This window comes from Sinocyclocheilus grahami, unplaced genomic scaffold, assembly GCF_001515645.1.
Source record: "Sinocyclocheilus grahami isolate Dianchi unplaced genomic scaffold, SAMN03320097.WGS_v1.1 scaffold181.1, whole genome shotgun sequence".
NCBI lineage: Eukaryota > Metazoa > Chordata > Actinopteri > Cypriniformes > Cyprinidae > Sinocyclocheilus > Sinocyclocheilus grahami.
Genome location: NW_015505360.1, coordinates 1,125,143 through 1,142,488, shown reverse-complemented (window position 1 = coordinate 1,142,488; position 17,346 = coordinate 1,125,143). Strand labels below are relative to the sequence as shown.

Sequence of the window (17,346 nt, the reverse complement as noted above, 5' to 3'; positions counted from 1 at the left end):
AGAGAATAGTTCTGGAAAGCCGTATGTGAAGAAAAGTTACATACTAGTTTAAATGTGGCAAAGCACTAATGCTTGACATTGAAATAAAGTGCTAAGTTCAAGAGAAACTTAAGTTAATCTTGTTACTTGAGTAGCAAGCTTTGGCAAAGTTATATGGAGAGTAATTCTGTTGTAACTATCTCTTATATTCGTACCAAGCTTATTTTATTATTTCTGCAAAACATTTTCCATAACACATTCAAACTAAATCACACTGATGCCATCACGATCATTCATATTGTAACATCAATACAAAGTGCTTTTTAAATTAGATTTAAAATATCATAGAAGGCAGCAACAAACATACTTCCATTTATCATAAGCTGATTTTTCATTCATTAACAATCTACTTTCAATAATAATGCTTTATGGAACATTGTTTTTACCTGCAGGAATAACATATCCCCATACAGAGAATTCTGGGAGTTGTGCTTGAATGAGGGACATACCTTTGTCTTTTTAAATTAGATTTAAAATATCATAGAAGGCAGCAACAAACATACTTCCATTTATCATAAGCTGGTTTTTCATTCAATCTACTTTCAATAATAATGCTTTATGGAACATTGTTTTTACCTGCAGGAATAACATATCCCCATACAGAGAATTCTGGGAGTTGTGCTTGAATGAGGGACATACCTTTGTCTTAATGATCTCTCAACATTTTCCTTACTTCACCTAACATTTCATGTCCTACTATTAACTTATTCCAATTTTTTGTCTCCCTTTAAATTCACACTTTCTGATACACTTCCCCTTCTCTGTTTTCATTCTAATTTCATCCTCTCACTCGCCCTCTGCTCTGTTTCGCTGTGAGAAACATCTGAATGGAGCTGACATGCAATTATGTCAGAGAAATATATTTGAAATCCTGAGGATTACTAGTTGTTTAGCACCCTGATGGCCTCTTCAGAAGTATGTTAGTGTGAGTGTACAAGTGTAGGTGAATAAATCATACAAGTCCAGATATTTTCTGATATGTTTTTGTGTCTATTTTTCGCTACTTGCCATTATATTAAGAAGCATGAATTATGCATAAGTACCTTAAAGCATAGCTCAATATTTATGTAATGGCATCAAATATGTACCTGCATGTCTAGGTGTGTTTTTATGTCTGTATGTGTGCAAGTTTGTCAGTGTGAGCCCTTTTTGAATAAGCTGTGCCTTTTCTGCATCGATGGGCAATACATACACCCATGACCTTAATATAGCTTCCTTCAACAACAATACAAAAAAAGAACATGATTCATCAAACATAACTAAAAACATTGTACAACAAATACCATCAAGCTTTAGCCATCCTGCATCAACAGGCGTGCTGTTGTAGTCCTTCATTGTCTCTTTCAAGAGTTTGTTCTGCACTGTGACAGCACAAGGTGTGCTCTTGTCGGTTTCAACCATGTTGACCACCAGGGTCAAGAGGTTGGACTTGAGGTCACTGTGAAAGAAGAAGGAAAAGGACATCTTGCATCAAGTAGAACTTCTTGAGGATTGTAGAAACCATGGTGACCTGCACCCAATTTCCATTTTGAGACTTCTAGTAAGGCGTTACCAATCGAAAAATGTGTGGGTTGGAACTTAAGACTAAGGTGTATTATTTGGTTTTAAGCAACTAGTATTGCTTTCGCTCTTCTTGAGGGCCTGGTTACAAAACCTGCTGTCGCCAGGTCCTCCTTTCTTCATGAAAAGCTGTAACCCTTGAGCTTTAACATTCCTTGAGTTCCTAAGCCTTATGACTGAATTCCTAATTCCTGCCTTTTACTTGTGTACTGACTGTTGGAACCTTGGGATCTCAAGGTTTGGGGTGTCCTGATATAGGTCTGTCTGTGTTGGGGTGCACCTTGTTTTTAAGTGGGGGAGGTTTGTGCTTGCGTTTGCGGGTGGGATTCGTAGTAGTGTGTGCAGGGTGCCGGAATACGCTGGAGGGAAGGTTCTCGCTGTTGCTGGGAGGAATCCACCCATGGGAGCGAGGGATCGGTACGGGGGTAGTTATGGCAGAAACAGGGGCAGCTGAGGAAGCAGATGCTGGAGTGGAAACAGGGGTAGGGACAGGTTTGCTGGCACAGCCAGCAACCTCAGAATCCCTTTGGAAATTTGGGTCCACCTTGTTGAAGGTTCCTTTTACTTTATGAGAAGCTTTGTCAGCCTTTTGGCCTCTGGGTGGACTACTGTTCCCCTCAGGTGGACTTGCTTTGAGGGGACCTGAATCCACCTTGTGAGAGTCTTTCTCAGTCATGCCGACATCTGCCACCACATTACCAGGGGTTTCTTGACTCTTTTGGAGACTATCAGTCCTGTGGGGACTCGAGTCCACCTTATTGATGCTTGTAGGAAGAGCACTTGTGATTTGTGAGAACGTGTCTGATTTCCTGGATCTTCGATCTCTCTTGTGAAGATTTCTCTCAGACGCAGATGCACTTATTTCAGTTCTCGGGGGATATTTACTACTCTCAGCCACTTGTGTGCTCCTGTCTGTCCCCTTGTATCTATGTCTCTTCTGTCCTGCAGACTCCAGACTTCTGTGGCGGCGCACCCCTCTGCCTCGTTCTCTACTCTTCCTCACCAGCCTCTCTAGGCGGCACTCTGTTCGATACAGTTCCTCTGTGGTGTGGGTGACCCGGTCCAGCTGCAGAAGCAAAGCATCAAAAGCTGGGAGGATTCTGCGGAGTGTTGCCTCCATCTCGGCTCTCTCTTTCCAGCCTTGGCCTCCAACTATCACCCCAAGGCCTGTGAGGCCTAGTCCCAGACCTGGGGCTTCAGCCAGACTACAAGGGCTGCAGGATGTGGACCGCCAGGAGGCCTCAGATCCTCCGTCAACACTGTCAGGGGTTGGGGGAGCCTCAGGAGTGTCCAGAGGAGGAAGACACAAGGACTTGCAGTCACTACTTGAAGAGGAACGTGAAGGAGGGAGCTCCATACCTTCAAATCGCACCTTGTGCCGGAACTGTCGGGGAAGAATACAGGGTCAAGACAAGTGGTAATTTAAAGAGCAAATGTATGGGATGAAAGTTCAATCTGGAGGACTGGTGACTCAACATACTAAAGAGTTGGTAAGCAGCAAGTAGTCATTTTTCCAAAGCAACTTACTAGACACTTATTTAAAAACGATCTCCAGGGAGCAACCTGGGGTAAGGTGCCCTCAAGAGCACAATGTTAACATCTTATGGCTGGTTCTTTGGAGGGCTTGACCAGCAATACACCATTTACACTACCTGAGCTTTAACCGCTATGGCACACCCAGAGTTAATAAGATCCCGCTTTATCAAGACCCTGTGTTTCAGGGGGAATCTTTTTGGTCTGCAAATTGCTTTGGATTAAAAGCATCTACTAATGTACTACCAATCTTCAGAAGGGAAAATGGGATCAGTGGATAATTGTGCTATTCAAGTTTGGTTAAGAAACAGTAAATAAACAACAAGTGCCTGAAGTATAATCATCAATTTGTGATTCTGTAAACCTACGTAGAGTTCATAACACATCAGATACTTGCAAGAAGATCTAATTCAAGACACGCTAAATTGGTAAAAATTTATATTGTATAAAATAGCAATACCTCTTTAACACGGCTGAGCCCCATCCACATTTTGAGGCGTCTCAGGAACAACTCCACCATTTCATAGTCCTGCAGGTCAACGGCTGGTCGGTACAGTTCTGCCCTTGCCCGATGATAGTTCCTTAGCAACGCCGAGATCAAAAGCCACAGCAAAACAAGTCTGAGGAGAGTGTAGCTAATGTGGAAGATGAAACAGGAAGCAGAACATGGGGAGGAGCCACTGTCCGGTCGCCACGATAACAGTCCACGCCCACTAGAGCCTAGTAACTTCAAGCAAGTAGAGCTAACAGTTCCATAGCCCTCCATGACAGAGTGGAAAAGCTAGAGGGGGAAAAGAGACAGTGCTTGTTTTAAGATTTTACTAAACTTTTTATAAATACGGTTCTGGTCTAAATCCAGAAAAGAAGTATTAAAGTTATTGATCAGAACAGACTGTTTTTAACGGATATAAAATGTTCACTAATGGCTCATAATTGACCCATTAAATATTTAGTAATATTTACCCATTAAATATAAGTCTCTTACATCTTCATCATTTTGCACTTACTTATGTAAACAACCTATAACTTCTTGGAATTTGTATTTAATAATTCATGAAGAAGGAAAGGGTGGTATGTTCAGATCAAAACACAAACATGCATATGCTAATGTGCACATGGGCATAGACAACTGAACCCACAATACTTGAGCGGTTACCAGGGTATTATTAAGAAGAAGCTAAGGCACTGTTGTTGCTGCTAAGGTGGTTGCTAAGGTGTAGTTGCTAAGCTAAAGTGATGGTTGCTTACTGGCCCCAAGTCAAAAAAGCCCACCCCAAATCTCTATAATACTCTGGTCTATGGTATTTTGCACCTGCTTTAAAAATTAAAAGCACAACTCTCCTTAACAAGCCACAAGATCTGAGCACAAATAGTGCAGAAGTTATGCCCTGATGTTTAATACATTAGGTTTGTGTGTTTGTTCAATTCCCTCTGTATGAGTAACAGCAATAGTGACTCTTGACTTGACAAACAACTAATAACAATACCCAGTTTATGCAGCTGGGTTTACAGAAGGTCACTTAGACATACCAATTTTACCTCCCTCTGTAGGAAATGTATAATTCAGGTAGAATCAAGGTCCTCGTACACTGTTATATGCACAGTTATACTCAAACATTCAGTTCAGATAAATCATAGACTGATGTCAAGGAGATGTACTGCTTTTATGAACTCATGTCCTTTATGCATCTTATAAATGTCTTTAATTATACTCGTTTCCTCTGCATTAGTAGGAAATTTGTTGATGCACGTAGGTCACCAGTATAATCATGGTGAAATGCGTTATTCATTTTCCATAAAAAAAAAACACTGACAGGTTTGTGTTTACCAAGGAATTATGAGCGCAAGTAGTTTAAATCATATTGTAGATGGTGTGCATCAGTGTGTGTGTGTGTCCTAACCAGGTGTCCAGTGTGCGAGTATGCCAACAGGAACACGAGTAGAGTGACAGCAACTGTCAGCAGCTCCCAGAAAGATCTCCTTAGCGTTCTCCCGAAAACCCCCCATTCTCTCATGAAACGCAGCTGGTGTGATGCCTAAAAAGAGAGAAATGAAGTGGATGATAAATAATGCCTCACCGGTTTGTATTTTCATACCATGAATTATTGCAGAATTAAAGGTGCTGTATGTACTTTTTTGACTGTACTAAAGCATAAAAATACCATAATATGTTTGCAGATATTTAGGAAACCTGCTAAGTTTAAAAACGTGTTTCTCTGAAAAACAATGCCACAGCCAGTTATTCTACTTTGAAATGTGCATTCCGTGTTGGAATGTCTGTTTTTGTTTTGGTCTTTGTGATTCCACTGCCAATTTACCCAATAGTATTTTGACACACTGGGTAGCCAGTTAGTGGGAAACAGCGTGCTGCAGCCATGGAAGCCAGCAAACAAACTGGGTCAGAGACTGCAGATTCTACCTAACCTAAAAAGCCTCAGAATCCATCTGAAAGCTCTATGACTAGAGGCGTCTTAAATCGCATATAAATTAACTCATCAGCTTACAGTGTGAGGCTCGTCACCTTCCATTGTTAATTGCACTCGTTCCTCTTGCGTGTACTCAATCTGGCGACCTGCGTGAGCATCGAGCCTGAATAGGAGGTGGAAGGAGAAACAACGCTCTCCAATATTCTGAATTTGGACTGGACCGCTAGCTGTCAATATTATATATGGAACCTTTAAATATTTAGTGATGTCTGGCCTGATGTGTACAGGAGAAGAACTTGAGGTGGCAATTTAGAACACCGCAGGTGTGTGTCTGCATACGGTAGCTTTCATTTTGTTGTCCCAGGAGAGTCCCACTGGAATAACCTGAGGTTAAGTGCCTTGCTCAAGGGCACAATGGTTCATTCTTCTAGTTATCAGTTCTGAACCTCAACTATTACACGTCACACTATTCCATATGTATAAGCACAGGATAAATTTATAGTAGAGACTACCATTTATTAAGGCATGGCATTCTGTAGCTCAAACTATAGAGCATGATTCTAGCAATGCCAAAGTTATGGGTTCGAATCCCATTTGCTCACCTTGAGAATCAGCAGGAAGAGCAGAGTCGCACTGAGTTGGGTTAGAACCTGGTTCTGTTGAGCCAGAGGAAAAAAGTCCATAAAAGTGTCCTGTTGTTGTAGAAATGACCCCCATTGGTGGGCGGAGAGTATGGAGCGACTCAGGTGTAGCATAGCGACACAAATCGCCAACAGCAGACTGCAAACACTTGCTACATTCCACAAACGCAGGAAATAGCCACGGCCCTGTTTCCAAGCAATCACGCCCTCACGTACAGCAAAATAGATCACGAAGACCAGCAGAAGGAGCTGTGAGAGAAAGAGAGAACTTAATGAGCCCCTATCTTTTTTCAGACAGCAAAAATGAATTAAATAATGAGATCAGCTGAGTGTTTTGTGATTGGCTGACGGTTACCGTCAGGAACAGGGGAAGGTCCATGCCATGACTGAGCATGTGAAGGCTGCAGGTTTTGAGGTCCAGACTCAACTGAGCATGCTCAGATACAGGAAACTCCAGCAGGAACGTGAGGACGGCCAACAGATCAGTGTTGATGTTATAGAGGGGAAACTCCACGAATAGAGCCCTGGTCCTGAACACAAACACAAAACATCAGCGGATGATCTTGTTCATCTTAGTGTTCCTGTGGCTCAGTGGTAGAGCATCGCATTAGCAGTGCAAAAGGTCATAGGTTCGAATCCCAGGGAACACATATACTGGTAAAAAAAATGTAAAGTTATATTCATTAGGTTATCATTACATGACTGATGATAACTGAATTTTTTGCTCAGTTTTGAGAAGCCAGTTGTTGTTCTTTCCTATATTTATCCACATTTATACAGCTTATGTTTGAGGAAATTGATTTGATCAATTTCCTTAAAGGCCTGTTGTGTGGTGCAAATGAGTGTGCAATAAATAGTCAATATAAAACAAATTTCCTCCAAAACAATTTCCTCTGTCTTTTGTTGAGCATCTCGTCACTGATTAGAATGTATTGGCTGTATATATCAGTGCCTGTGTGTGAGGTTATACTCACAGTGGGTCGAGCCACTGGTATGTGTTGAGTTGTTTGATCAGAGCTCTGGAGTCCTGCATGGTCCTGCTGAGATCCTGCACGAATCCAGTACTGCTGTAGACAGACACCTGCCCCCAGTGCCACACACTACACACACATCAAACCTGCATGAGAACCTCACTGACATGTGGACGAGGCTCCAGAGCAGAGGAGGAAACAAAGACAACCTCTAAACCAGAAGACCTGATCCAAGATCAGCCTGGGTCATGATTTATTCATCTAGAGATCTGTACAGACGGAACGGATGCTGATCCAGAAGAATGACAACCGTGAGATCAAAAGCCAAATTTGGATGACAATAGTTTTAAAAGTGGTGTCATGTAAGAACAAAGCTTTTTTAAATCTTTTAGATTCAATTGCCTTGCCAATTGAAATTTGACCTTTTCCCAGCTGAATGAACTGAATGGTTTGCACAGGAGCTTCAACTCACAACTGACATTTCACTCTCTCATGTAATGCATTCTGAGATTTTCAGTTTGGCCAAAAGGAAGACAAACGCATCATGTATTTCATACCCGCTGCTCTCAGCTGTACTAATACTCCAGTTCTGCGTCAATCCTGAGGCTGACTCCGCCCACCTGGCCGAGGCACATCCAAACCAAGAGGCTGCTGGGAAATAGCCAATGACGGGGCATTCTGGAAGACAGCAAGAAAGATGGGAGTCAAAGGTCATGAGTAATTCATCCATTCGTTTCCTAAAAATTTATTTAGTGAAAATTTCAATTAACAAAATTTGTTCGTCGTTGAAGTGTATTTTGAACCTGTTACTCATCTAGCTTATATAAATGTGTGTCTTAGATGAAAAATCAATTCAGAAATCAAAATCAAATCAGTCAGAATGAAATACTCTGTCTCAGTCTGACATTATCACTGCTGGAACACTCAATGTTCCTGTGAAAGTGAAAGAACATTTCATCCATCTGCGAGTGCTGACCTCTCAATGACGGGAATGAAATCACACACACGTTCTTTATACAGTCTTATGCAAATCCAGGAGCATAGACCAAAAAAGGTAATAAAAGCATGAAATGAGCCATTTATGTACATAATGCTTTCCTGAAACAACAACATTCTGCTTACAAACTCAGCATTTGATCATTCACGGTTGCCTTTGATTTTCTTCTTAAATTGCCATTAATTAAATAGCCATTTATATAATGAATTACCACTAAAGAATAAGTTTCACTCTCTGACAGCAGATGGCGCTTATGGAACAGCTGCGATATAGCGTTTCCTTGGTTACTGCTGTAAACAAAGCAGCGCTGCGTTTATATTACATGTAAAATATTATATTATATTACATTATATTTGTTATATTTTATTATATATTTTTATTTATTAAAAAATAAATTAAATATATTTAAAAAAATTACAAAATATATAATATATTATATTTATATATTATTTTTGTCAAGCAACTGTGTTTATGTGCTGGTTGAGCACCTGGCTGATCTCTCAGCTGTCTGAGGCGGGGTCGACCTATAAGCAGGCTGCCCGTCTTCTCCATCAGGTCAGGCCCATCCAGTAACCGTGGTAACAGGGAGTCTGAGAGCCACGCCCACACATCCTCACGTCTGCAGACAGAAGATCAGACATGTTAGAGACGTGCGAGTGAGTGTGTGTGTGTGTGTGTGTAACAAACGGTCTGTGACGCTCAGAGAGGCTCGTGGTGTGAAACAGCATCCACCTGTCGAAAACACTACGTCAACATACAGTCAGCTCACCTCCTTCTGTCTGATATGATGCATCAACACACACATACACACTTCTGTCAGATGTAGAGTCTGACCTGACAGATGGGTGAACAAGAGAAACTAAACAACATGGAAAGATTGCGAAAGTGTCCTGTTAGGCCGGATTCAGCAGTGCATGGTATCCTACAGAAAAATATGTGTGTTTCCGCCTCTGAAACAACGTTTGTGCTGACGTAACCAAGACCGCTTGTGTGTAGAAAATTAACATACAATATTGTTATTTTAATAATAATATTAAGACGACCAATATTAATGTTTAATAATATTTATAAATGTTTTTATTTATGAATATTCACATGAATAAATATTTATATCAACATAATTAAATATTCATATTTATTCATTTTCACACTGATATCAATACAGCTATTAATATGATCCAATATTCAAAATAATTTATAATACCAATAATAGTGACAATAATTAATATCAATTCACTAATTATAAATTATAATTAATAAATACATTATTAATCAGCAAAAATGCTAATTAAAATGGTAAAAATGTAAATACTGATTAATATCAAATTATATTAGAACAGGAAAGATGCTGGCCTGCCAAAGCCTTGTCTAAAAAGTTTTAACAAGTTTGTAATGGTTTATAGAATTTAATTATACTTTTTAAATTTCATTTTTTTAAAGTTTAAAATCATCTTTTAATTAATCTATTATACATAGTTGTAAAACAAACTATTAATTATACATTATAATAACATACATACATACATAATTATAATTAAGAAAAATATTAATTTAAATAATAATAATATTAAATTAGGTAAATAGTTATTACTTAATAATATCAACTTTGAAATTAATATTAATTAGAAATTATGTAACATTTATTAGAAAAGGGAATTTTGTTAAGATGTTGGCTTGCCAAAGGCTTGTCTAAAAAGTTTAAACTTGATGAAAACCCTTTAAAATATTGGTTTTACAGTCAGACAAAAAAAGTGTACACAGTCAGAACAGTCTTTAATCTCTAGTCTATCCCCTGTATTTGTTTGTAAAGCCAAATGAGCTACATCTGTGTGTGTGTGTGTGTGTGTCTGGTACCTGCTGATGTTGTTAAAGTGTTCTGTGAGAAAGTGCTCCTGCAGTTGAGTGTGAAGTCGTAGGCGATGGGCGTCTTTGGCCGAGTCGGAGTAGTTGAGCAGTAAAACCACCAGCAGGAACAGCATGTAGAGCAGGAAACCCTGTCGATCCGACACAAAACACATCTAATTATTCAGACACCCACTCCTTCACATTCACGAGCGGCTCTGTCACCGCGGGGAGAAACACACGTCAATCACAGCTCAGAGAGTCTAATGAAAAGAAGCCCTTTAATCTCAGAGATTTCCTTGAAGTCCTTTGTTTCAAATCACAACCTGGCAATCACAGCGATGTTAATGGAGCACAGTATGGATGGCGGCTGTCAAATGTGACAAAGATGTCTTCAATGGCTTTATAATATGGGCTAATGCTAGTGTTGAAGCTATTTTGAAGCTAACAAAGGACTTCCAGGAAAACGATTGCGCTTTGACCAAATTATAAACTTTGAAATGAAGCTGTAATTCACTGTTGACTAAAACGAATCCGAATTTCCAGCGCTGTGACTGCCGTACCTTCAGCATGGTGTGCAGCAGGCGGACTTTGCGCGCCTCCTCTCGGGCCTGTGAGAGAGCGAACCCCTGCGGAGGCCTCACTCTCGGGATTCGCTGAACCACTCTCTCCACACGCGGACAGTCCACCAGAACATCCTGCTCTTCAGCTCTCAGACGGCCCACGACCAGAGAGAAATACACCCCCTCCGACAACACCTGAACACACACACAGAGCAGAATCAGCCAACACATCTGGACATAAAACTTTTTCACTCTTGATCTTCATCTTCACATTTCCAGGACAACTTATTTCACAACGTATCATATCTGTCATCTATGGAAGCCCGTTTCTGCCACTGAATAAAAAATTTAAAAAGGTAATCGCGACTTTTTATCTCACAATTCTGACTTTTTTTCTCAGAATTGCGTGATATAAACTCACAATTGCGAGTTAAAAAGTCATAATTGTGAGATATAAACTCGCAATTCTGACAACATAGTCTTTTCCCCCCTCTCAAAATTGGACTTTTAACTAGTTTATATCACGCAATTCTGACTTTATAACTCGCAATTATGAGAAAAAAAGTCAGAATTGTGAGATATGAGAGAGCGAACCCCTGCGGAGGCCTCACTCTCGGGATTCGCTGAACCACTCTCTCCACACGCGGACAGTCCACCAGAACATCCTGCTCTTCAGCTCTCAGACGGCCCACGACCAGAGAGAAATACACCCCCTCCGACAACACCTGAACACACACACAGAGCAGAATCAGCCAACACATCTGGACATAAAACTTTTTCACTCTTGATCTTCATCTTCACATTTCCAGGACAACTTATTTCACAACGTATCATATCTGTCATCTATGGAAGCCCGTTTCTGCCACTGAATAAAAAATTTAAAAAGGTAATCGCGACTTTTTATCTCACAATTCTGACTTTTTTTCTCAGAATTGCGTGATATAAACTCACAATTGCGAGTTAAAAAGTCATAATTGTGAGATATAAACTCGCAATTCTGACAACATAGTCTTTTCCCCCCCTCAAAATTGGACTTTTAACTAGTTTATATCACGCAATTCTGACTTTATAACTCACAATTCTGACTTTATAACTCGCAATTATGAGAAAAAAAGTCAGAATTGTGAGATAAAAAGTCACAATAACCTTTGTTTTTTTAAATTCAGTGGCGGAAACGGGCTTCCATATTCATCCACGCAAGTTAGTTATTTATAATTATACACATTAATAAATATTAATAATAAAATAATAAACGTACATATTTATTATCAATATTCATATTTATTATTAATATCAATAATAATAATATTGATTCAACTTAGCTATGCATTATAAATGATCATTTAATTAAATAACATTTAAGTATAAGGCATTTGATAAATATTAATATTTATTAGTATAACTTCATTTAGAAATTATTTAGAAAATAATATTAATATTCATTTAAAAAATGAAAAGAAAATGTAAAACTTATTGCATCATTATTTCAGTGTTTGTCTGTTATCCACATGAGTAAATGCTTCATAAATGCAAAAGCTTCTGTCTGCTGTCTGTGTGTGTGTACCTTCAGAGGTTCGAGAAGAAGGAACGACGACAGGAAACTGACAATGCAGGAGATGAGCCACATCAGAGCCACGCCCTCGCTGAAGCTCCGCCCCAACCACATTGATAGGCTGCTGGACAGGACAAGCCCCACCCAGCTGGCCCACAGAGCAGCCAATCCACACAGAGGAGGAAACGGCCTGGGCTTACACACATCCGTCACCACTGAGACGCATATAGAGAGAGAGAGACGTTCAGATGTTTGTGTCTGTTTCTGAGGTAAAAGTGGTTTTAGAAGAGAGTGTGTGTGTGTGTGTGTGTACCTGTGCGGGATGTAAAGGCAGTTTTGGGAGGGTCTCGTCTAAATGCTGCACACGGAACAGGCTCATTCATCTTTTGCAGCAGAATCACCTCGGTTTTATCACCGAATATACTGGAGCTAAACACAAACAACTTTCATTCAGCAAGGACGCATTAAATTGATCAGTAAAGACATTCATAATGTTATAAAAGATTTCTATTTCAAATAAATGCTGTTCTTTTGAACTTTCTATTCTTAAAAAACATCCTGAAAAAAGTGTCACACTTTCCACAAAAATAATAAATAACAAAAACGTTCAACATATAAGAACCATTATTAATAATTGAGCACCAATAATGATTGATCACTTAAATTGTAATAATATATCACAATATTACTGGTTTTACTGTATTTTTTTTCATAAAAAACAAAGCAAAGAAAACGCAACCATAAGAGACATAAAAAACCTTTTGAATGATAGTGTATTTGTTAAAAAAAGTGTTTAAACAGACATTTTAATGAGGTGTTCATGCAATTGAAAGACAAAAAACAAGCTGAGCGCTGAAGAACAACCACCAAATTTAGGATGAATCTGATGCCATTTTATTCACTACCTTTGTGTGCATCTGAAATTTCCCAGTCAATATTAATAAAAATATTTTTTTATACTTAATGAAACTTTTCTCGTTTTCCAAGCATCAAATTTAAGACTTCTGCGAATCTCCATTCAAGATTTTTTTTCTGTGCTATTCAAGACTTACCTTTTCAAAATAATGAATTTAAGACATTTTCATTCTTTTTAAGGATCCACAGACACCCTGAAGTACAGATGAGAAACTGCGTTGTGACTTACAGATCGCCCGTGTCACTGTCCGTCTGAGACAGCAGCTGTCCATCGGCCAGAATGCGCTTGATTAGATCCTCATCTGTCAATCAAAACCAGCATCCTGTCAGCAACCATCTCTATTCTTCTGACACATGCACTAAGTACATACTAAGTATGCAAAAGATAAACACAAGTACAGGAGAGGAAAGAGGGCAGTGTGTCACCTGAAGAGGAGAAGTATTTGTTCCTGTGGCTGTTGTCACAGACGTTTGTTAAAAAAAGTGTTTAAACAGACATTTTAATGAGGTGTTCATGCAATTGAAAGACAAAAAACAAGCTGAGCGCTGAAGAACAACCACCAAATTTAGGATGAATCTGATGCCATTTTATTCACTACCTTTGTGTGCATCTGAAATTTCCCAGTCAATATTAATAAAAATATTTTTTTATACTTAATGAAACTTTTCTCGTTTTCCAAGCATCAAATTTAAGACTTCTGCGAATCTCCATTCAAGATTTTTTTTCTGTGCTATTCAAGACTTACCTTTTCAAAATAATGAATTTAAGACATTTTCATTCTTTTTAAGGATCCACAGACACCCTGAAGTACAGATGAGAAACTGCGTTGTGACTTACAGATCGCCCGTGTCACTGTCCGTCTGAGACAGCAGCTGTCCATCGGCCAGAATGCGCTTGATTAGATCCTCATCTGTCAATCAAAACCAGCATCCTGTCAACAACCATCTCTATTCTTCTGACACATGCACTAAGTACATACTAAGTATGCAAAAGATAAACACTAGTACAGGAGAGGAAAGAGGGCAGTGTGTCACCTTTATTCACTACCTTTGTGTGCATCTGAAATTTCCCAGTCAATATTAATAAAAATATTTTTTTATACTTAATGAAACTTTTCTCGTTTTCCAAGCATCAAATTTAAGACTTCTGCGAATCTCCATTCAAGATTTTTTTTCTGTGCTATTCAAGACTTACCTTTTCAAAATAATGAATTTAAGACATTTTCATTCTTTTTAAGGATCCACAGACACCCTGAAGTACAGATGAGAAACTGCGGTGTGACTTACAGATCGCCCGTGTCACTGTCCGTCTGAGACAGCAGCTGTCCATCGGCCAGAATGCGCTTGATTAGATCCTCATCTGTCAATCAAAACCAGCATCCTGTCAGCAACCATCTCTATTCTTCTGACACATGCACTAAGTACATACTAAGTATGCAAAAGATAAACACAAGTACAGGAGAGGAAAGAGGGCAGTGTGTCACCTGAAGAGGAGAAGTATTTGTTCCTGTGGCTGTTGTCACAGACGGTGTCCTCCTCGTCGGGACTGAAGGGAATGTCCACACCCAGATGTCTGCTGCCCTGACCTCTCTTGAGCCGAGGCGGGAACACCGGCCCCATCTCCACAGACGGGTCGGTCAACACATCCGGCCAATCACAGTCAGGAATGCTCCACCTCTGAAGACTACAGCAGAGATTCAGTCTGATTCGCTCACTGATTCACTTGCTCGTTCTCTCTTGTACTGACTCACATTCAATCATTCACTGACTCTTTGATTAACTTAGTCTCAATTCAAGCACTTTTTGAATCATTCAGTCATTCACTCACTAATTCCTTTACTCTGATTGATTCACACTCACTCGATCAGTCAATCACTGACTGTTTGATTCACTTACGCTCAATTCATTCACTTTCTGAATCATTCTTTCAGTCGGTTATTTAATCACCCGTTCAGTCATTCCTTGATGCTTTTATTCACTTGCGTTCGATTCATTCATTCACTCACTAACTCATTCACTATGACTGATTCACACTCAGTCATTCACTGACTCTTTGATTCATTTATGCCCAATTCATTCAATTTTGAATCAGTCTCTTAGTCACTGACTAACTCATTCACTCCGATTCATTCATATTCACTCATTCAGTCTTTCATTTACTTTTTAACTCACTCACACTCACTTAATTCATTCACTTTTTGAATCATTCACTTATTCAGTCATTCACACTCGCTAACTCACTCCATGAATTGGTTTTCATTCACTTATACATTTTCATTCAATCAGTCCTTTATTCAATCTCATTTATTAAATTAACTATGCATTAATTCCCACTGATTTTTTTATCAGTTTTTACCCACCACATATAGATTATTCAACATTGTTAAAAAAATATAATTAAAATAAATATAAACAAACCCAACACATAAATAATTCAACACCAGTTGTTTATTTATTCACTCTAGTGTTATTTTGGTATTATTTATATACTATTATAGTATGCATTTATATTTTGAAATAGCTTTTAATTTTTCGTTTTCAACTTAATTTTTAAGTTTTAGTAATTAAATTTTTTTATTTATTTATCATCTAATATTATATTTTATTTCAGCTTTATTTAAATGATTGAAAACAAATTTTAATAGTTTTAGTTAACAGTAACAACACTGATTGACTCATTTAGTCATTTGTTCATTCTCACTCAATTAGGCTCGTTATTCACTCTTGCATTAAGTTGTGTATTTGTTGTGTGTTGGATGTAAAGGATGTTTTTCACACCTCTTTAATGAGGTGTGTTTTAGCGTGTCAGTAACCTCATGCTTACCTCTTAGTGGACGGCGTGGGCAGGTCAATGTTGGTCTCCTCTGAGTATGTCTGCAGCAAGAGAGAGAGAGAGAGAGAGAGAGAGAGAAACAGCACATGTTGAGCTCATTCCTCTGCAGGAACACAATTCACTCAGTTCATCTCAGGTTTTAGCGTGTCAGTAACCTCATGCTTACCTCTTAGTGGACGGCGTGGGCAGGTCAATGTTGGTCTCCTCTGAGTATGTCTGCAGCAAGAGAGAGAGAGAGAGAGAGAGAGAGAGAAACAGCACATGTTGAGCTCATTCCTCTGCAGGAACACAATTCACTCAGTTCATTTTAGGATACATGTATATATATATATATATATATCAGCTCATGCTGATGTGCTTCACATTCACTCCCCTCACATTTCATGGCTGGAATCTAAATGAAGCTTCTTGTCTCAGTTTTGTACCTCATACTTCTTCAGACTGTCAATTTGTTCATCATGTTTTGCATTTTAATAAAAAACGGCCTGGAAATGTGACATTCGGTGACGGCTGTGACCGACTCAACTGCAGCACATTTAAATGTTACGAAGACGACAAAAGCACCTTTCAAGACTCGGACATTCATTTTCAAACCAGTTTATTTAGTTTGTCCTCCTAGCGCACCACAGAGAAATGCCAACAAATCAGCTATGACTTTGAGAAACATAATGAGAGGAAGGTCTTCGTGAAGGTTTCTCTCGGCCTTTGTGTTTCTGTGCATCAATTGGAACATGCAAACAAGTGTTCGGCAAACGCATTTCAATTTGCACGTAAGGAACGAGAGAAACACATCTGGGTCTCTGTCAGAAATAAATAAAAATACATCTATTGTATTCTCCCTTTGAATGACAGATACACTGGCATGAAAGTCTCATGCAGAAACTGTTCAGTGACAGACTGTTATATACTGCAGCGCTCAGGCTCAAACTGTGCACAGAGGTCGTCAAGAAGTAAATAATGATGTGTTATTTGGATTGTAAAGTATTTATACATTATTGTAATTATGTGCTGCTTTTAATTAATGCTATTTTAATTAACGATCCAAAACAGAATGATTTAGTACAATGAGTCTAATGAAATTCTTCAGTCAGTGTAATGTAAATGGAACGAGAGAAACACATCTGGGTCTCTGTCAGAAATAAATAAAAATACATCTATTGTATTCTCCCTTTGAATGACAGATACACTGGCATGAAAGTCTCATGCAGAAACTGTTCAGTGACAGACTGTTATATACTGCAGCGCTCAGGCTCAAACTGTGCACAGAGGTCGTCAAGAAGTAAATAATGATGTGTTATTTGGATTGTAAAGTATTTATACATTATTGTAATTATGTGCTGCTTTTAATTAATGCTATTTTAATTAACGATCCAAAACAGAATGATTTAGTACAATAAGTCTAATGAAATTCTTCAATCAGTGTAATGTAAATGTTTATATATATATATATATACATATACATATACACACACAC

At 38.8% G+C, this 17,346-nt stretch overlaps 1 protein-coding gene across 1 annotated transcript in view; it reads right to left on the bottom strand.

Moving 5' to 3' along the window:
- Nucleotides 1-583: 583 nt before the first annotated feature.
- LOC107594277 (polycystin-1) overlaps nt 584-17,346 on the bottom strand; it is an 87,914-nt gene continuing 71,151 nt past the window's right edge. Inside the window, exons 34-48 of the mRNA XM_016284266.1 lie at nt 16,039-16,088; nt 14,524-14,723; nt 14,327-14,399; nt 12,438-12,553; nt 12,137-12,339; nt 10,573-10,767; nt 10,022-10,161; nt 8,656-8,786; nt 7,728-7,848; nt 7,174-7,299; nt 6,555-6,729; nt 6,161-6,448; nt 5,034-5,168; nt 3,593-3,913; nt 584-2,983 (exon numbers count right to left, since the gene is read on the bottom strand). Coding sequence (XP_016139752.1) covers nt 1,832-2,983; nt 3,593-3,913; nt 5,034-5,168; nt 6,161-6,448; nt 6,555-6,729; nt 7,174-7,299; nt 7,728-7,848; nt 8,656-8,786; nt 10,022-10,161; nt 10,573-10,767; nt 12,137-12,339; nt 12,438-12,553; nt 14,327-14,399; nt 14,524-14,723; nt 16,039-16,088 — 3,426 coding nt within the window. The 3' untranslated portion in view covers nt 584-1,831. The remainder of the gene's footprint in view (nt 2,984-3,592; nt 3,914-5,033; nt 5,169-6,160; nt 6,449-6,554; nt 6,730-7,173; nt 7,300-7,727; nt 7,849-8,655; nt 8,787-10,021; nt 10,162-10,572; nt 10,768-12,136; nt 12,340-12,437; nt 12,554-14,326; nt 14,400-14,523; nt 14,724-16,038; nt 16,089-17,346) is intronic.